We start from the raw sequence: 16,223 nt of genomic DNA on the forward strand, positions 1-16,223 counted from the left end.
TGTAAGCCCCCTGGGGGCAGGGACTGTCTTTGTTCTGTGTTTGTACAGCGCCTAGCACAATGGGCTCCTGGTCTGTTCCTGGGGCTCCTGGGTGCTCTGGCAATACAAATAATACACCAGAACAGCAGCACTCCACTCCCCGAACCAGCACCTGGCCAGGCTTTGGAATTCTCCTCCAATATAAAGGAAACAATTCTTCTGATTAGACAGGCTTGGGAACGGATGTCCTCTCTGTATTCACAGGGCAGTTATGGCATAGGCATCAGCAGTGCAAGATTCCCCTCACTGCACTGCCAATGTGCCTCACAGCGATACTGACCATCATGAGCAGGGAAAGGATCTTTGAGAGCGAGATTGGGACCATAGGCTCAACCTTGCACAAGGTGTGGTGCGCAGGTTGCAAACAGGACAAGGCTGTTTGGGGAGGACTTCTTAGAAAAAACCTCTCTCCAGGAACTTTCCACCAACAGGAATGCGAAGGTAGCACACCAATGTAATTTACACTGCAATCAGATGACTGAATTCCTTATAAACAGCCTCTCTTCGGTGAATGAGGAGGAGAAATATATCTCTCACAAGGAAAAATATCTCAATGAAACCTAGAAGAGTGACTGCCTGGCAGAGCGGCCGACATCATCTGATGAAAGATAAAAAGAAAAGGAGGACTTGTGGCACTTTAGAGACTAACAAATTTATTTGAGCATAAGCTTTCGTGATCTACAGCTCACTTCATTGGATGCATTCAGTGGAAAATACAGCGGGGAGATTTATATACACAGAGAACATGAAACAATGGGTGTTACCATACACACTGTAACCAGAGTGATCACTTAAGGTGAGCTATTGCCGGGGGCGAGGGAGGGGAAAGTCACCCAGAAGTCACCTACTACAGGACAGGCCCAACAAAGAAAAGAACAGAACGCCACTAGCCATCACCTTCAGCCCCCAACTAAAACCTCTCCAATGCGTCATCAAAGATCTACAACCTATCCTGAAGGATGACCCATCACTCTCACAGATCTTGGGAGACAGACCAGTCCTTGCTTACAGACAGCCCCCCAACCTGAAGCAAATACTCACCAGCAACCACACACCACACAACAGAACCACTAACCCAGGAACCTATCCTTGCAACAAAGCCCGTTGCCAACTCTGTCCACATCTCTATTCAGGGGACACCATCATAGGGCCTAATCACATCAGCCACACTATCAGAGGCTCGTTCACCTGCGCATCTGCCAATGTGATATATGCCATCATGTGCCAGCAATGCCCCGCTGCCATGTACATTGGTCAAACTGGACAGTCTGTACGTAAAAGAATAAATGGACACAAATCAGATGTCAGAACACTTCAATCTCTCTGATCACTCGATTACAGACCTAAGAGTGGCTATCCTTCAACAAAAAAGCTTCAAAAACAGACTCCAACGAGAGACGGCTGAATTGGAATTAATTTGCAAACTGGATACAATTAACTTAGGCTTGAATAGAGACTGGGAGTGGATGGGTCATTACACAAAGTAAAACTATTTCCCCATGGTATTTCTCCCTCCCACCCCCACCCCCCACTGTTCCTCAGACGTTCTTGTCAATTGCTGGAAATGGTCCATCTTGATTATCACTACTAAAGGTTTTCTTCCTCTCCCCCCCCCCTTTGCCGGTAATAGCTGATCTTAGGCGATCACTCTCCTTAGATTGTGTATGGTAACACCCATTGTTTCATGTTCTCTGTGTATATAAATCTCCCCACTATATTTTCCACTGAATGCATCCAATGAAGTGAGCTGTAGCTCACGAAAGCTTATGCTCAAATAAATTTGTTAGTCTCTAAGGTGCCACAAGTCCTCCTTTTCTTTTTGCGAATACAGACTAACACGGCTGCTACTCTGAAACCTGTCATGGTGAAAGATAGAGACCTGTTTTGAAAATCCACAGGAGAATTCAATACTATCCTATCAAATCCTATATAAAATTGATGCTTGCCAGACTCCTCACTGGATTTTTATCTCATCTCCTGAGGAATGCTTCCTCAGCAGATGAATTTAGGATCTTTTTTTTTAATCATAGTAATTTAAAAGCCTGAGATTTTGCCACTTTTGCTCATATGAAGTGGTCCCTTTCTCTGGCTCCAATTCAGGAAAGCCTCCCTTGTCACAAAGGTGCTTAAGCACATCCTTAAGTTTAATGACATGCTTAAATCCCATCAAAGTTGCAATGCTCAAATACGTGCTGAAGTGTTTTCCTGCACCAGGGCTTCTGTGTGCAGGCCAAAGGGATTGCTCAAGAGAGTAAAGTTAGGCATGTGTGCAAGCGTCTGAAGGATCAAGCCCTTGTCTTGCACGGTACCAAGGAGAATGATTCTGATTGGAGCCTCTGGGCACTGCTGCAATCCTTTGTCGTGAGACTTACCAACAACTTAAGAATGATCAGGCAGTTGGTGCACTGAGACACTGCTTATCATGCTGGCCGGCACTGCTGTATTGCTGCCTTATTCTCTCCTCTGTCTTTCATCTTCACTCTGCTGCCTTATGTTCTCAGTATCCACCTGCCACCTCTCATCTTATACTGAGACTGCAAGCTTTTGGGGGCAGAGACCAACTTTTTGTTATGTGTTTCTACCTAGCACCAGGAGCAGCGGACGTGCCCTAAAAGTGTGGGGGGAAGGGGGACACAGGGGCTTGGACTGTGGCCCTGCACTGCACTGCCCCCGAGCTCCCCCCCTGCACCGCCCCTTCTCCCTGAGGCTCCGCCCTCATGCCACCCATTCCTCCAGAGGCCCCACCCTCCCACTGCCCCTTCCCCCAAGACCCCACTGCCTCTTCCCCTGAGACTCCGCTCCTGTGCTGCCTCTTCCCCCCCCAAGACCCCGCCTCCCACTCGCTCCTCTCCGCCCCCTCCTCCGGTAAAAAGTGGGAGGGCCATGGCCTCCTGGTCCCCCCATTCCAGCACCCCTGCCTAGCACAGCGGGATCCTGGTCACAGACAATGCTCATAATAAATAGAAATAACAGCTACTAGTAACAACGTGTGATTTGACAAGATTAAAAGAAAAAGTGCCTCTTGCTGCCCAACCTGAGTTAAATTCAGATTTCAGAATCTTTTGGGCAGGATTTTCCAAAATGCTCAGGGTTGGCCTAACTCTGCTCCCATTGTAGTCAAAGGGAGCTCAAGTTAGGCCAAGGCTGAGTGCTTACGAAAATAAAGCCTTTTATTTTAGACATTGAATCTGTGCTTGATGGGACAGAGAATCAGGGGAAAATATGAACCTTGTACTTCACATGAATAAACTGTTTTCTTCCTCATTTGCAATGTAACATGATTGAGGAAGCAACAAACTCCCAAAATTCCCTGCTCACATCTATCCCAGCATGCATTTAATCTATCCCAGCATGCACTGGTCCAGCATAAAACACTGATTTCTTCAGGGACCAGCTCCATTTTAGTACACAAGGAGGATCTTGTGAGGGCAGAACATGTGTTCATTCTGGGGGATATTCGCAAAATAACTGAAGATCCTGGAAGGATGCTAAGAGGTTTACACACTCATCTGTATTGGCAGATGGCTCCTGTGTTATGCAGGGGTGGTGCTACAAAGTGACCTTGACTACATACCTCATAAAGGTCTATGATGATGTTTCCCTCCAGCCCCCGGCTGCTCTTCACATTCTCCAAGGCCAGCGTGAAGTAGACCCCTCGGGTGTCAGATATATAAAGGTTGTACGTATCGTTCTGGTTCCACTCCTGCACAGCTGCAAACACCTGATTCTCATCCGTGCTAATAATATGCATGTCCTGTTAGAGGAAGATAAAAGGCCTTTTACCGTGGATCTTTATATTTCTTTGCCCTTTGGGACACACAGTAATTACTGTGACTTATGAAAGAGTTGAGAAGGAGCATGAGTTATAGAAGACGTTAAACAATTTTCCGTTAGACCAAGCCAATAAATTACCACCAACGTGACTTTGCTGGGGGTGTTTCAATGGCCACAGGGTGGGTATAGGGTTTTTGCAGTCCTTGTTCTCAGTAGCTTCAAGGAGTTCCATCCAGCTTCATTTTTTATTTATGAATTTGAAAGTCAATTTTATTATGCCTGAAAGATTCATGAGCTGGAGCCTAAAATCCTATCTTTGTCCACCGAGTAAGGTATAGTAAGAGTAGTAGGAGTGCTAGCTTCCCTCACGTTACAGAAGCCAATAAGCCTGAGTGCTGAGGAGGAGGAGAATCACTTGTAGGAGGATGGAACGAGATCAAATCTCTACCACATCTCTCCTGAGACTGCCAGCCTTGGTAGCGCTTTGTGCTAATGGCCAGAGTGATTTTAGCAACCGGACACTTGTCTGTTGAGAACTGGATTGGGATCCACTAGCTCACTTAACGTGGGCCACCAACCAGCCACCCGTCAACGGAGCTGGATTGCAGCTGGTGGCCAAGACCTAAACAGCTTTATGGCCCAACATCAGTCTCCCTCTTTTAGTTTAATACTAGGACATTTTCCAAACACCACCGATGTTGCTTAATTTTCTCTTGGAGAGGGCTCGTTTCCACATTTCAGAGGGCAGATCAGGCTCTAGGCCCATTGAACCCTTGCCATCTCTGGTGACTCAGCCAAAGTTGGGGTCACTTAGGGCTCATCTAAACAAACTGTGTGGGGCAAGCTGGGGTGTAAATCTACAGCGCATTAGTGTGCCATGCACTAATTGTCCATGTGGACGCAGGTACCATGCATGATTTTTCCCCAGTGCACATTGATCTACTCCCATTTCAAAGCAGGCAAATTAAAGTACACCAGGGAAATTCTAGTGCATGGCAGCTGGGTCCACAGGGACAGATAGGGTGTGGCACACTAGTGCACTGTAGGTTTACACCCCAGCTTGCCACAAACTCAACTGGAGATCTAGACAAACCCTTAGCAGTGATGTGTTTTTCGGTTGCCAATAGCATTTTGGCAAAGTAAGGATCCTAATGTATTTATTTTAAATCTCTAGGAAGTGAATTCCCCAAGATCCCAAGGAATCTCAATTAATCCCTTTTCTACTTCTGCACCAAGGAACTTTTAAAACTGGCTCGTCCACAGATATTGTGGGACTTTATCTTTGTCCACAAACACACTGTATTTAACCAATGCCCAAAGAGGAGGGAGAGACTATAAAGTAATTTATCTGAGTGAATGTCTACACTGAGGTCAAATGTGAGAGTGCAGCTCAGGTCAGCACAACCGTGCTAGCATCCCAGATGGCTTATCGTAAAATAAGGTTGGGGAGAGTGTTTGGGGGAAAATATCAATCTAACGTACCCTTCCTATACAGAATGCACCTGAATCTTCTGTGCTATCCTACATGGATCGTTTAGGAAGACTAGATAGAGCTGTTACAGAGTAACCTCATACAGCCCCTCCAAGTGACACCAGGAGGGAAGCTTTCAGAGCCTCTGCCCTAACAGGTCTGAGTCTGCACCTGTGAAATTGATGGGAGCTTTGCCACTGACCTCAATGGGGGCAAGATCTGAATCAGGATGCCTTTTTTTAAAAATATTCCTTGAACCCTAAAAATGTATTAAATTCACTCCTGCAATGGAGTGATGAAGAAATGTAAGAATAAAGCAAATCGTCCCAGCAACTCAATATATTTGACCAGTGACAGTGGAGATGTTGCATTATCCATAGTGCTAGCCTAACAAATATCCATCTCTGGCAGTGTTCATTAATCAACAGCTGACAGGACAGTAATTATTGCAAGAGATGATTGTACTGGTGACCAAAGGCAGAGTAAACAAGGATCCTTTATGCTTCTAAAAAGACTTCACTTTGACACCTTGCTAAAAAGCAGTTTCCATTTTAAAAATGACAGTCATGGTTTTATATGGCATATCAGAACTAGAGGACTGCCCACACCCCCTTCCACAGAGGCCAACAATCCATGATAACATCAGCCAATAAAGGACATTGGTAGCGATGCAGCTACTCTCTCATGCCTCCTGTCATAGCATGGGGCATCTTCTGACAGCAATCCATAAAGTGGCTGCGTAGACGCTCCTGCTCTACAATAGAGAGCTGGATGGTTCCCAGTTTTTAATGGGGCATCCCAGTGATGTGACAGCTGTCTCCAGAAACTGTTTGTTCCAATCTACTGAAGAACAGCCGCGAGAAAATACGTTTGCATGGCGATGGCAGCCAAACACAGCGCCCCATGGTTGGATCTAGTGTGGAGTCCAGTGGGGTTTGTTCAGATTCAATATGCGGCAAACAAGGAGCAAGTCCCCCGCTGCTGCTGAGATGAGGCATATGCCCTTTCTGCTCCAGGACCAAGCGTGCTCTTCCTAATCTGTCAGCCCGTCCCAGCAAACGGTGCACGAAAGAATCCTATTACGCCCCGAGGGTTGATTGGACGAATTTAGTGCTGGTGAAAGAGCTGGCAGGGCCCATCCAGGAACAGTGCTGCTACCAGAACCACCAGCTTCTCTGACATACAATGCCACCCCTAACTCTTCAGTTCCAGGCATCTCCTGAGCAGCGACTATCAGCCATGCCGCGGTTTTGTGTGCTCTAAGCATTCCAAGGGCGAGATTATCTTATACACAGCTTCCTTTGTAGAGGGCTGGAAGCTCCTAGGGAGCCAATCATACCTCCTTGAGTCCTTGCCCTGTTCCAGGCACAGATAAAAAGGGGACTAAGGGGATGTCTACACTACAAAGTAGGGGCGTGACTCCTCAGCTTGGACACAGAGCGTTAAGTATAAACAGTTGCATCGCCACGGTAGAATGCGCCGTGACAGCAAGTAGGTACCCAGTCATTCCAAGAACAGTTGGACTCTACGCAGCTAAGCCATGCCACTGCTGGCTGACCTGTCACAGCGACACCCCTCTTTACACTCATGCTAGTTCTTATCGAGTTTCTATGAGTAGTGAATGTGAGCTGATCACAGCCCTGCCTTGTAGGGTAGACATACCCTAAGGGTGCTCTAAATTGCACTAGATGGCTACTTTCCCCCAGGGACCACACACCTGGTATTCTGGCCACTCCCCCTGCCCCTCTCTGCTCTTATATTATAGAATCATAGAAATGAATGTAGGGCTGGAAGGGACCTCAGGAGGTCATCTAGTCCTTCCCCCCATGCTGAGGCAGGACAAAAACCATCCCTGACCAGTGTTTGTCGAGCCTGTTCTTAACACCCTCTAATGATGGGGATTCCACAACCTCCTTAGGTAACCTGTTCCAGGCCTTAACTACCCTTAGACATAGGAAGTTTGTCCTAATATCTAACCTAAATCTCCCTTGCTGCAAATCAAGCTGATTACTTCTTGCCATACCTTCAGCAGACATGGAAAACAATCGATCACCATCCTCTTGCTCTCTATAAATATATCAGAGGGATAAATACCGGAGAAGGAGAGGAATTATTTAAGCTCAGCACCAATGTGGACACAAGAACAAATGAGTATAAACTGGCCACCAGGAAGTTTAGACTTGAAATTAGACGAAGGTTTCTAACCATCAGAGGAGTGAAGTTTTGGAATAGCCTTCCAAGGGAAGCAGTGGGGGCAAAAGGTCTATCTGGCTTTAAGATTAAACTCGATAAGTTTATGGAGGAGATGGTATGATGGGATAATGTGATTTTGGTGATTAATTGACCTTTAAATATTCAGGGTAAATAGGCCTAGTCCCCTGAAATGGGCTATTAGATTGGTTGGATCTGAGTTACCCAGGAAAGAATTTTCTGTAGTATCTGGCTGGTGAATCTTGCCCATATGCTCAGGGTTTAGCTGATCGCCATATTTGGGGTCGGGAAGGGCAGATTGGAAGAGGCCCTGGAGGTTTTTCGCCTTCCTCTGTAGCATGGGGCACGGGTCACTTGAGGGAGGCTTCTCTGCTCCTTGAAGTCTTTAAACCATGATTTGAGGACTTCAATAGCTCAGACATAGGTGAGGTTTTTCGTAGGAGTGGGAGGGTGAGATTCTGTGGCCTGCATTATGCAGGAGGTCAGACTAGATGATCAGAATGGTCCCTTCTGACCTTAGTATCTATGAATCTTTATAACAACTTCTTACATATTTGAAGCCTGTTAGCCTGCTTCCTCTCAGACTTCTCTTTTCAAGTCTAAATATGCCCCATTTTCTCAACCTTTTTCCTCATGGGTCATGCTTTCTAAATGTCTTAGGTACAGCCCATGAAACACAGAGCTTCATAAGGCATCTGCAAGAGGCAAAATCTCCACCTTAGGAGAACAGAGCAAGACTTGTGAGAAGTGTTAGATGCAGGCTGGTCAGGTTATAATTGGCTCTAACTGGCACTCACCACTAGCTGTAACATTCTCTGAGTGCAGGTGGGTGAATTCACTTCAGTGTATTCTTCCCTGCCTTTATAAGTATCACCGAAAGGCAAGAAAATGTTCACAACCTGTTCCTTTTTTCCCAGAGCCCCATTGATCAATGTAAGTGAGGGGCAAACACCAGCATGTACGTTTGGGGACTAGCTTTTGAGTCAATCCTCAAAACCTGAGTGACCATAGCAAATGGCAATCAGCAGAAGTGAATTCCCCTGTAGCTCTGGTCCATGTCACAAACAAACCACAGTACCTCCGCTGCGCTGTTTAAGATGCTGCACCTCTCAAGACTATGTTGATAACAGGTTCATTTACCTTTGGTAGTGAGTATTTGGGCAATTTAATTTGAGCGAAGGGTTCCCTTTTGTACGACACATAGTAATTCGCTCTTCCACCAGCCGTCACCTGTATAAAGACAAAAGACAGACACTGAATACCCCTTTGAATACACACCACACTCACACTCCCCAACCCGGCTCAGTCGCTTGTCTTTCAGCTCAGAGGTGCCTATTGGGGCTGCAAACATTTGTATAGCATTTCCAGACCCAGAAGGCCTGAGATCTGACTTATTAAAATCACATTATTCCAAATTTCGTCTAGTTTCCCCACACTTCACTTCTGACATGATTTTAACAACGGATATGCTGCCGGCCATGGATGAGGAGCAGGAGAGTTTTGTAGTGAAGGACTGGACCCAAGGACATAATCCAGGTTCTCTGCCACAGACTCCTGTGTGACCTTGGACATATCATTTAATCTCTCCGTGCCTCAGTTCCCCCAGTAAAGTGGAGGTAGTAATACCTGCTACTCTTGTCTATTTGCACAGTAAGCTCTTTGAGACAAGGACTCTCTTCTAAGGCTACATCTACACTGCAAGTGCTACAGTGGTGCAAGAGCACCGCATCAGCTCTGCCCCGGGAGCACTTCTGGTGAAGACGGTCTAAGCCTACAGGAGAGAGCTCTCCTCTAGAGTTAATCACTCCACTTCCCATGAGAGGCGGTCGCTATGTCAGCAGGAGAAGCTCTCCCGCCAATATAGCGCTGTCTACACCAGCGTTTAGGTCAGTATAATTTACGTCACCGGGGGGGGTGGTTGAAAGGATTATTCACACCCCTGAGTGATGAAAGTTATACCGAAGTAAGTTCTCGTGTAGACAAGGTCTTACCTTAGGCATGCCTACATTGTTATCAGGAGGCACAACGGCAGCACATGGAGACCTAATTGAGCTAGCTTTGATCTAGGTAGAGCAAGTATGTACCCAGTGTCCTGGACAGGCAGGGCCAGAAGCCCATGCAGCCACCCTACCACCACAGCTTTACTGCTCTTGTTACTCGAGCTAGCTCCGGTATGTCTACTTGTGCTGCAATTGCACCTCCAGAAAACATCCTGTGGATCTGGGCAGTGCCTAGCAGAATAGCTCCATGACCTTGGAGCGATCTGCAGTGCCACCAGAGGGCACTGCTATCATGCAAATAATAAACAAGACACATGAATTCTTTTACCATCTGGAAACTGGGTTCAAAACTTGCAGATGCTTGATATAGCTAAAAGAATGGTTTCTCGGAAATAACATTGCCTTTGAGATAAGGCTGGGGGTGGGGGAGAGATGAAAGTAATCAGAATGATGTGATCTTATGGACTGAATGCTCACTAGCTGTCAAGGCTAGGTATCAGAGTAGCTTGTTTCCAAGGCTAGGTATAAATGCCATACACCACTGATGAGAAATAAGAGTCTCAGCTTTCCAATCATATGTTACACTCGTGCCTAGCCCCTGATCATTTGTGAGATACTGGATTTTATACTGTCATTAATCCCCCAGTCTTTCAGGGAAGGTTCTTTTTGGCACTAGTCCAGGGCTGACGATGCCACGTCTCCGACTGGTGCAATTTCCGTTCTCTGATGTTTTGGCAAGCTTACAGATTTTTAGATAATACAATACACAACACTCCTTTTATTACACAAAACATGATTTATTGGCTTTTTAAGTTTCCAGTAAGCAAACAGAAAGGACATAGATTCTCCCACAGGTAATTTTTCTTCATATCTAGCAGTGATATTTCAGAATGGACTTATACAGTATATTGCTATAGCATCAATTATAATCTCAGCAATGATATCATCTATAGACGGTGGCATTTTCCCCTAGAAGAGCTGCCACTCAAAGGTCCTGGTAATACTGGTTGCATGCATCATGAATTTGTTATCTGATCACCTCAGGACGAGGCTTTTCCATTGACAACGTAAGAAAATAAGTTGGAAATAGAGCAAAACACAGCTAAGTAGAATTCTTCCCTTTAAGTGTTTGTTTTATTATTAATAATAGCCTAGTACCTAGAGGCCCAAACCAAGACAAAAGAATGATCACTGTGCAAACACATAGTGAGAGACAGACAAGAGACAGAAGATATGGGAGGGCAAACACAGACACAAAGCAGTAAAGTGACGTGGGCACTGGTGCACCTCAGTGGCACCTGTTCTCTGCCTGTAGCACTTAATAGTTTAATCTCCTGGGGATATGTTGGTCTAACTCTGGCTGTTGGGCTTGGTATGGGGGTGCCTGGCTGGTGTTTAATGGTCTGGGAGATACAGAAGGTCAGACTAGACAGTCTTTGTCCCTTCTGGTAGTAAATTCTATGAATTCCCCAAGCTCACAAGGCCATTGGCAGATTCAGTAATAGACCCTGGTCATTCAAAATAAACTCAAGAGTGGTCAAGTAAGATCTCCAGGCCATAACCTCCTGATGTGATGATGGTGCAAATGCTGTGAGGGTTATTTCAGGAGGACAACCTTGCTGTCTGGCCATCACCCCATCACAACAAGGATTACCCTGGAGAATGCAGGGTGGGTGTTCACTCAACTCTCAATTTGTATTTTAGAAGCAAAAATCAGACCTATACTAACTATAAGCTCATCTTGTATCAACTACATAGGCTGTATTAGGTTGGCTCTTTCTCATTATTCCTCAGGCCACACTAGACTTTCTCCTCCTATCCTTTCTCGTGCTGTTGCCTTCTACCGTGTGAGCCAGATCCCCAAGTGGTGTAAATCAGTCCCACTGAAGTAAATCAAGTTACACCATCTGAGGGTCTGGCATAGGATTATAACACCAGCTAGTGACCATGGAGCACAGAACAAAGGGAATGAATGCACTCCGAAACAGGGGCACCACTGGTCAGGACTTCTGAGTTCAATTCCCAGGTCTTCTGAACGGCTGTGACACAGCATAAGCAAGTAATTAAGGTGTTTTGAAATGAGGATAACAATATGTATGTACCTCACAGGGGGGTTGTGAGGCTCAATCAGTGCTTCTGAGCACTTTAAGGTCTTCAGATCAATGCTATACAGATGCAAAATATAATAATAATTATTCACTAGGGTATCTGCCACAATAACTGATGACCAGATGCAAAACTGGGGCTTGAACAACTTGGGTAGTTCCCTCTGCATTAGCTAGACTCCTTTTGAATTTTGTATCTGATGCTTCACTTTGGGGAAAACTTGAACGAGGGCCCACTGTGGTCTGTAGGTAGCAGCCCTACAAAGCCAACTAATGGGAAGTCTCCCGCCATCTCCACCGGCAAGAGCTATATAAAGCTTATCTCAGCTGGGACCTGATTTTTGCATGATTTATACCCATGCTAATAGAGTCCCAAAAAATGATCAGCATTCATGAAGTCTGGTAGGGCGGGAGGGAATGAATTTAGGGAGGCCCCTTTTCATAGACTCATAGAACTGAAAGGGACCTCGAGAGGTCATCTAGTCCAGTCCCCTGCACTCATGGCAGGACTAAGTATTATCTAGACCATCCCTGACAGGTGTTTGTCTAACCTGTTCTTAAAAATCTCCAATGATGGAAATTCCACAACCTCCCTAGGCAATTTATTCCAGTGCTTAACTACCCTGAAAATTAGGAAGTTTTTCCTAATGTCCAACCTAAACCTCCCTTGCTGCAATTTAAACCCATTGCTTCTTGTCCTGTCCCCAGAGGTTAAGAAAAACAAAATGTCTTCCTCCTCCTTGTAACAACCTTTTACATATTTGAAAACTGTTATCATGTCCCTTCTCAGTCTTCTCTTTTCTAGACTAAACAAACCCAATTTTTTTCAATCTTCCCTCATAGGTCATGTTTTCTAGACCTTTAATTATTTTTGTTGCTCTTCTCAGAACTCTCTCCAATTTGTCTACATCCTTCCTGAAATGTGGCACCCAGAACTGGACACAATATGCCAGCTGAGGCCTAATCAGTGCAAAGTAGAGTGGAAGAATTACTTCTTGTGTCTTGCTTACAAACACTCTGGCTAATACATCCCAGAAGGATGTTCACTTTTTTTGCCAAAGTGTTACACTGTGGACTCATATTAAGCTTGTCGTTCGTCCACTATGACTCCCAGATCCCTTTCTGCAGTATTCCTTCCTAGGCAGTCATTTTCCATTTTGTATGTGTGCAACTGATTGTTCCTTGCTAAGTGGAGTACTTTGCATTAGTCCTTATTGAATATCATCCTATTTACTTCAGACCATTTCTCCAGTTTGTCCAGATCATTTTGAATTTTAATCCTATTCTCCAAAGCGCTTTCAACCCCTCCCAGCTTGATGTCGTCCTCAAACTTGATAAGTGTAATCTCTATGCCACTATCTAAATCATTGATGAAGATATTGAAGAGAACCAGACCCAGAACTGATCCCTGAGGGACTCCACTCGTTATGCCCTTCCAGCATGATTTATTTTAATTTATTTTGATGAACTTTTACTTTTCCTAGAAACAAACTTGCTGGCATTGTAAATCCAGGAGATTATTATACCTTTTCCCACCAACACTGCTTTTTATTTCACATTTGATGAATGTCACCCAATTATTTGCTCTATGCTCATCAGTCATGCTCAGCACAGAATTAGCTGGGTTTGTCTTTTTCCTTCTCCTTTGCTAATGACTGGCTCATTAATCTAATTTTCTGGATTTCTATTTTACGGGTTTAATTGTGATGCTGGCCAGTGGAAAGGATTCCTTCGAAGAAATGTGTTTGCTATTAAACACCTCAGTCTTTCCTGACTTGTGTTCTCTCTTCCCCTTTCCAGGGCTGGCTCTATCTCCTCTTCAAATCTGTTCTCACTTGTGTTTCTAGAGTAGGCTTGGTTTGCTCTTGGTTTTATTTACTTTGGTAGCCACATGAGAACGTGGGAAACTTCCAGAGAAAGAAGAAATTACATATGCTGGCCCATCACACATCATGACTCACTTGACAGTTCTATAGCCTCTATCAGAAATGGATGACAACTGGCAGGCTTTCATGCACATAAACAGAATTATGCAATAATTACTATGGAATCCAATCAGCTCAGAATTTTCTGCGGTGTGAAAAGAACAACGCTCAACTCCTGCACCCTAAAGCTCTATTGAAGGAAATGGTTTTTCATCTCTTTTTTTTAAGCCTAAGGCAGAAGAAACTTTGCTTAACCAAAAATTACACAGGCCAATTGACAAGAGCCTAGGGACTGAAGAAAAAAAAAGCCACTGCCTTTGGTTTTAATAGAGAGGCCTGGTAGTCAGGGCCCAGTATCCAGAGTTCCACTGTGATCCAAGCAGCCAGAAGTGGCCATCAAAGACTAGAGATCCCAGCATGCAGTGCTCTATTTTGTTCTCAGCTGTAGTCTTTAGTAGCCACCCCTCTTTGTGGTCACAAGTGGTGTTTTAGAACAACCTGAGGTCCATAGCTCCAAGCTAGCTTGTAACCACTGTCCTAAGGAGTGTCTATGCTCTTCCCGATGCTCAGATAATTTGCAGAAATGCTGAAGGAACACACACGTGCTAGTAGCCAAGCAATGGTTGGAGCTGGGCATAGAACAGGCAAAGGAGCAGTCACACTGCTTTGCTAAGGGCCCTGTTTCCTGAGCTTAGGGCATGTAAGGAGCTGGAGGACTAGATTCCAGGTCTGCAGGACTCTGAATGACTGATGCTTCCACACTGCCAACCTGCAGTGACAGCACAGCTGTGATCCATCCCCTATAAACCGTGGGGGGGACGAAGCACCACAGGAAATGCCAACCACAGAAGATCCAATTGACAGCACTCCCCAAAAACTCTGATTGGCCCCAGCACACTATTTAAGCATGGAGGGAGTTCCAGGAAGCTATCTGGGCAACCTGGAGGTACTTGGCTTGTTATTGGAACAGACCCTGCGGTCATTCCCTGCTTCAGACTCTGTCTCTGTTCTTTGGCTCCGATTCCTGACTTGACTCCGCTTTGACCCTTGCCTTGACTTCTGATCCCTGACTCAGGCTTGAACCCCTGACTCAACTTCTCGCTCCTACTCTTGTTTTGACAACTAGGCCTGACTCCTTGTCTCGTCTGCTAAGCCAGACCTCCCACATGCCAGTCGTGACAGGGCAGCCACACTACTCTATACTCTGGCCTCCCCTCTGCACAGATCATGGAGTTGAATGGTTCATGACAATGGGGAAGGGACACGTGTCTAGCATAGAAGAGGGACTGAAGTGACCAACAGATGGTGTGTTCGGAAGGACAAAGAATCTAGTCCAGACATGGCATTGGCCAGCAGGCTAAGCATTTAGGTATTTAAGATTTCACTGGGAGTTAGGCAGTGGAATAGCTTTGAGGATTTGTGTCTAAGGTACTATTCTCTGACTAAACATAACACAAAACTAGTATTTTACCAGCCAAAATGGGGTAGTTTCCTATGGCCCAACTTTTTCATCATTTCCTTTTCTTCAGTGCAGTGAATGGGAACAGCTACTATATTATAAAAGTAAACTCCCAGCTTCCTTCTGTCAGTCATTCTTTGGATAGTAGTTTAGAATAAGGCACTAGGCACCTGTTTACTGAGAATTATTGCCTTCAGCGAATCCCCTTGCTTTTTGATCACAGGGTGCCAGCCCTTCCCAGTAGTGAAATTACACTATAATGAGAGGGCAGAAGCCCAAAGCACAGAAGCAGTGGCAGAATGCCACAGCATTCTCTGTATTGAATTTGGAAATGTAGCACAGTAGGATCATGCCATATTAAGCCTACAGGCTGCTATGTGGACTACTTTAGTATGGAATTGTGTTTTCATGGCATGTAGGTGTCTATATACGCTATACATTAGCTATATATCTGTCTAGGTTTTTAAGGCCCGGCCTGACAAAGCCCTGGCTGGGATGATTTAGTTGGGGTTGGTCCTGTTTTGAGCAGGGGGTTGGACTAGAAGACTTCCTGAGGTCTTCTTCCAACCTTGATATCCTATGATTCTATAGGGTAGACACATAAAGGGCTTAATGTTTCTAGGTTCTGAACACCCTCCTACAGCAGTCAGTCAGGTAACTGAAGTTAGCACACAGTCACATTACCCGAGATGCTGTCCTCTCTGCTTTGAATAAGATATACTGTGGTAGCTCAGATACATCTATGCAGTATATAAGGGTAAAATACTCGACTTTTTAATGACAACTCATGTAGTAAACGTGCACAGAGTTACACCCAAGACATCAAACAGACAGCACAGACAGCATTATATCTGGAAACCATGCAATTTCTCTGCACAGAAACCGACTTGAAACACACATGATTGTACACATTAAATCTCCTTTCGAAGGATTTTCAGAGGAAACATTTTTCAGTCTGCCAAGCACTTTACATCTCCTGCTGCAAATGCAGCTGATGTCTCAGACAACGTGTAGAGGGAGGAGTGTCGAGGGAAGAGTGGGGAGGGGAGAAAGAGAGAAATAAAAGAAACAATGGAATAAAAAGCCCCCTAGAAACAAAATAAAAGACCAAAAAAAAAGGAAAAAGTTCATCAATTTTTACCAACAGCTGTTGAGCTTTGAGTTCCAAATTCAATAATATTTGCCATGGTAAAGATGAAACAGTTCCAGGAACGGGGGAAGTAGACGTGTCACCAAATA

The 16,223-nt window shown here is 45.1% G+C and overlaps 1 protein-coding gene across 1 annotated transcript in view; it reads right to left on the bottom strand.

Moving 5' to 3' along the window:
• SORCS3 (sortilin related VPS10 domain containing receptor 3) overlaps positions 1-16,223 on the bottom strand; it is a 498,155-nt gene that overhangs the window by 105,690 nt on the left and 376,242 nt on the right. The window contains exons 8-9 of the mRNA XM_038411611.2: positions 8,636-8,725; positions 3,614-3,793 (exon numbers count right to left, since the gene is read on the bottom strand). Of these exons, the coding sequence (XP_038267539.1) occupies positions 3,614-3,793; positions 8,636-8,725 (270 nt within the window). The remainder of the gene's footprint in view (positions 1-3,613; positions 3,794-8,635; positions 8,726-16,223) is intronic.

The sequence above is a fragment of the Dermochelys coriacea genome, chromosome 7 (assembly GCF_009764565.3).
Source record: "Dermochelys coriacea isolate rDerCor1 chromosome 7, rDerCor1.pri.v4, whole genome shotgun sequence".
Classification (NCBI taxonomy): domain Eukaryota; kingdom Metazoa; phylum Chordata; order Testudines; family Dermochelyidae; genus Dermochelys; species Dermochelys coriacea.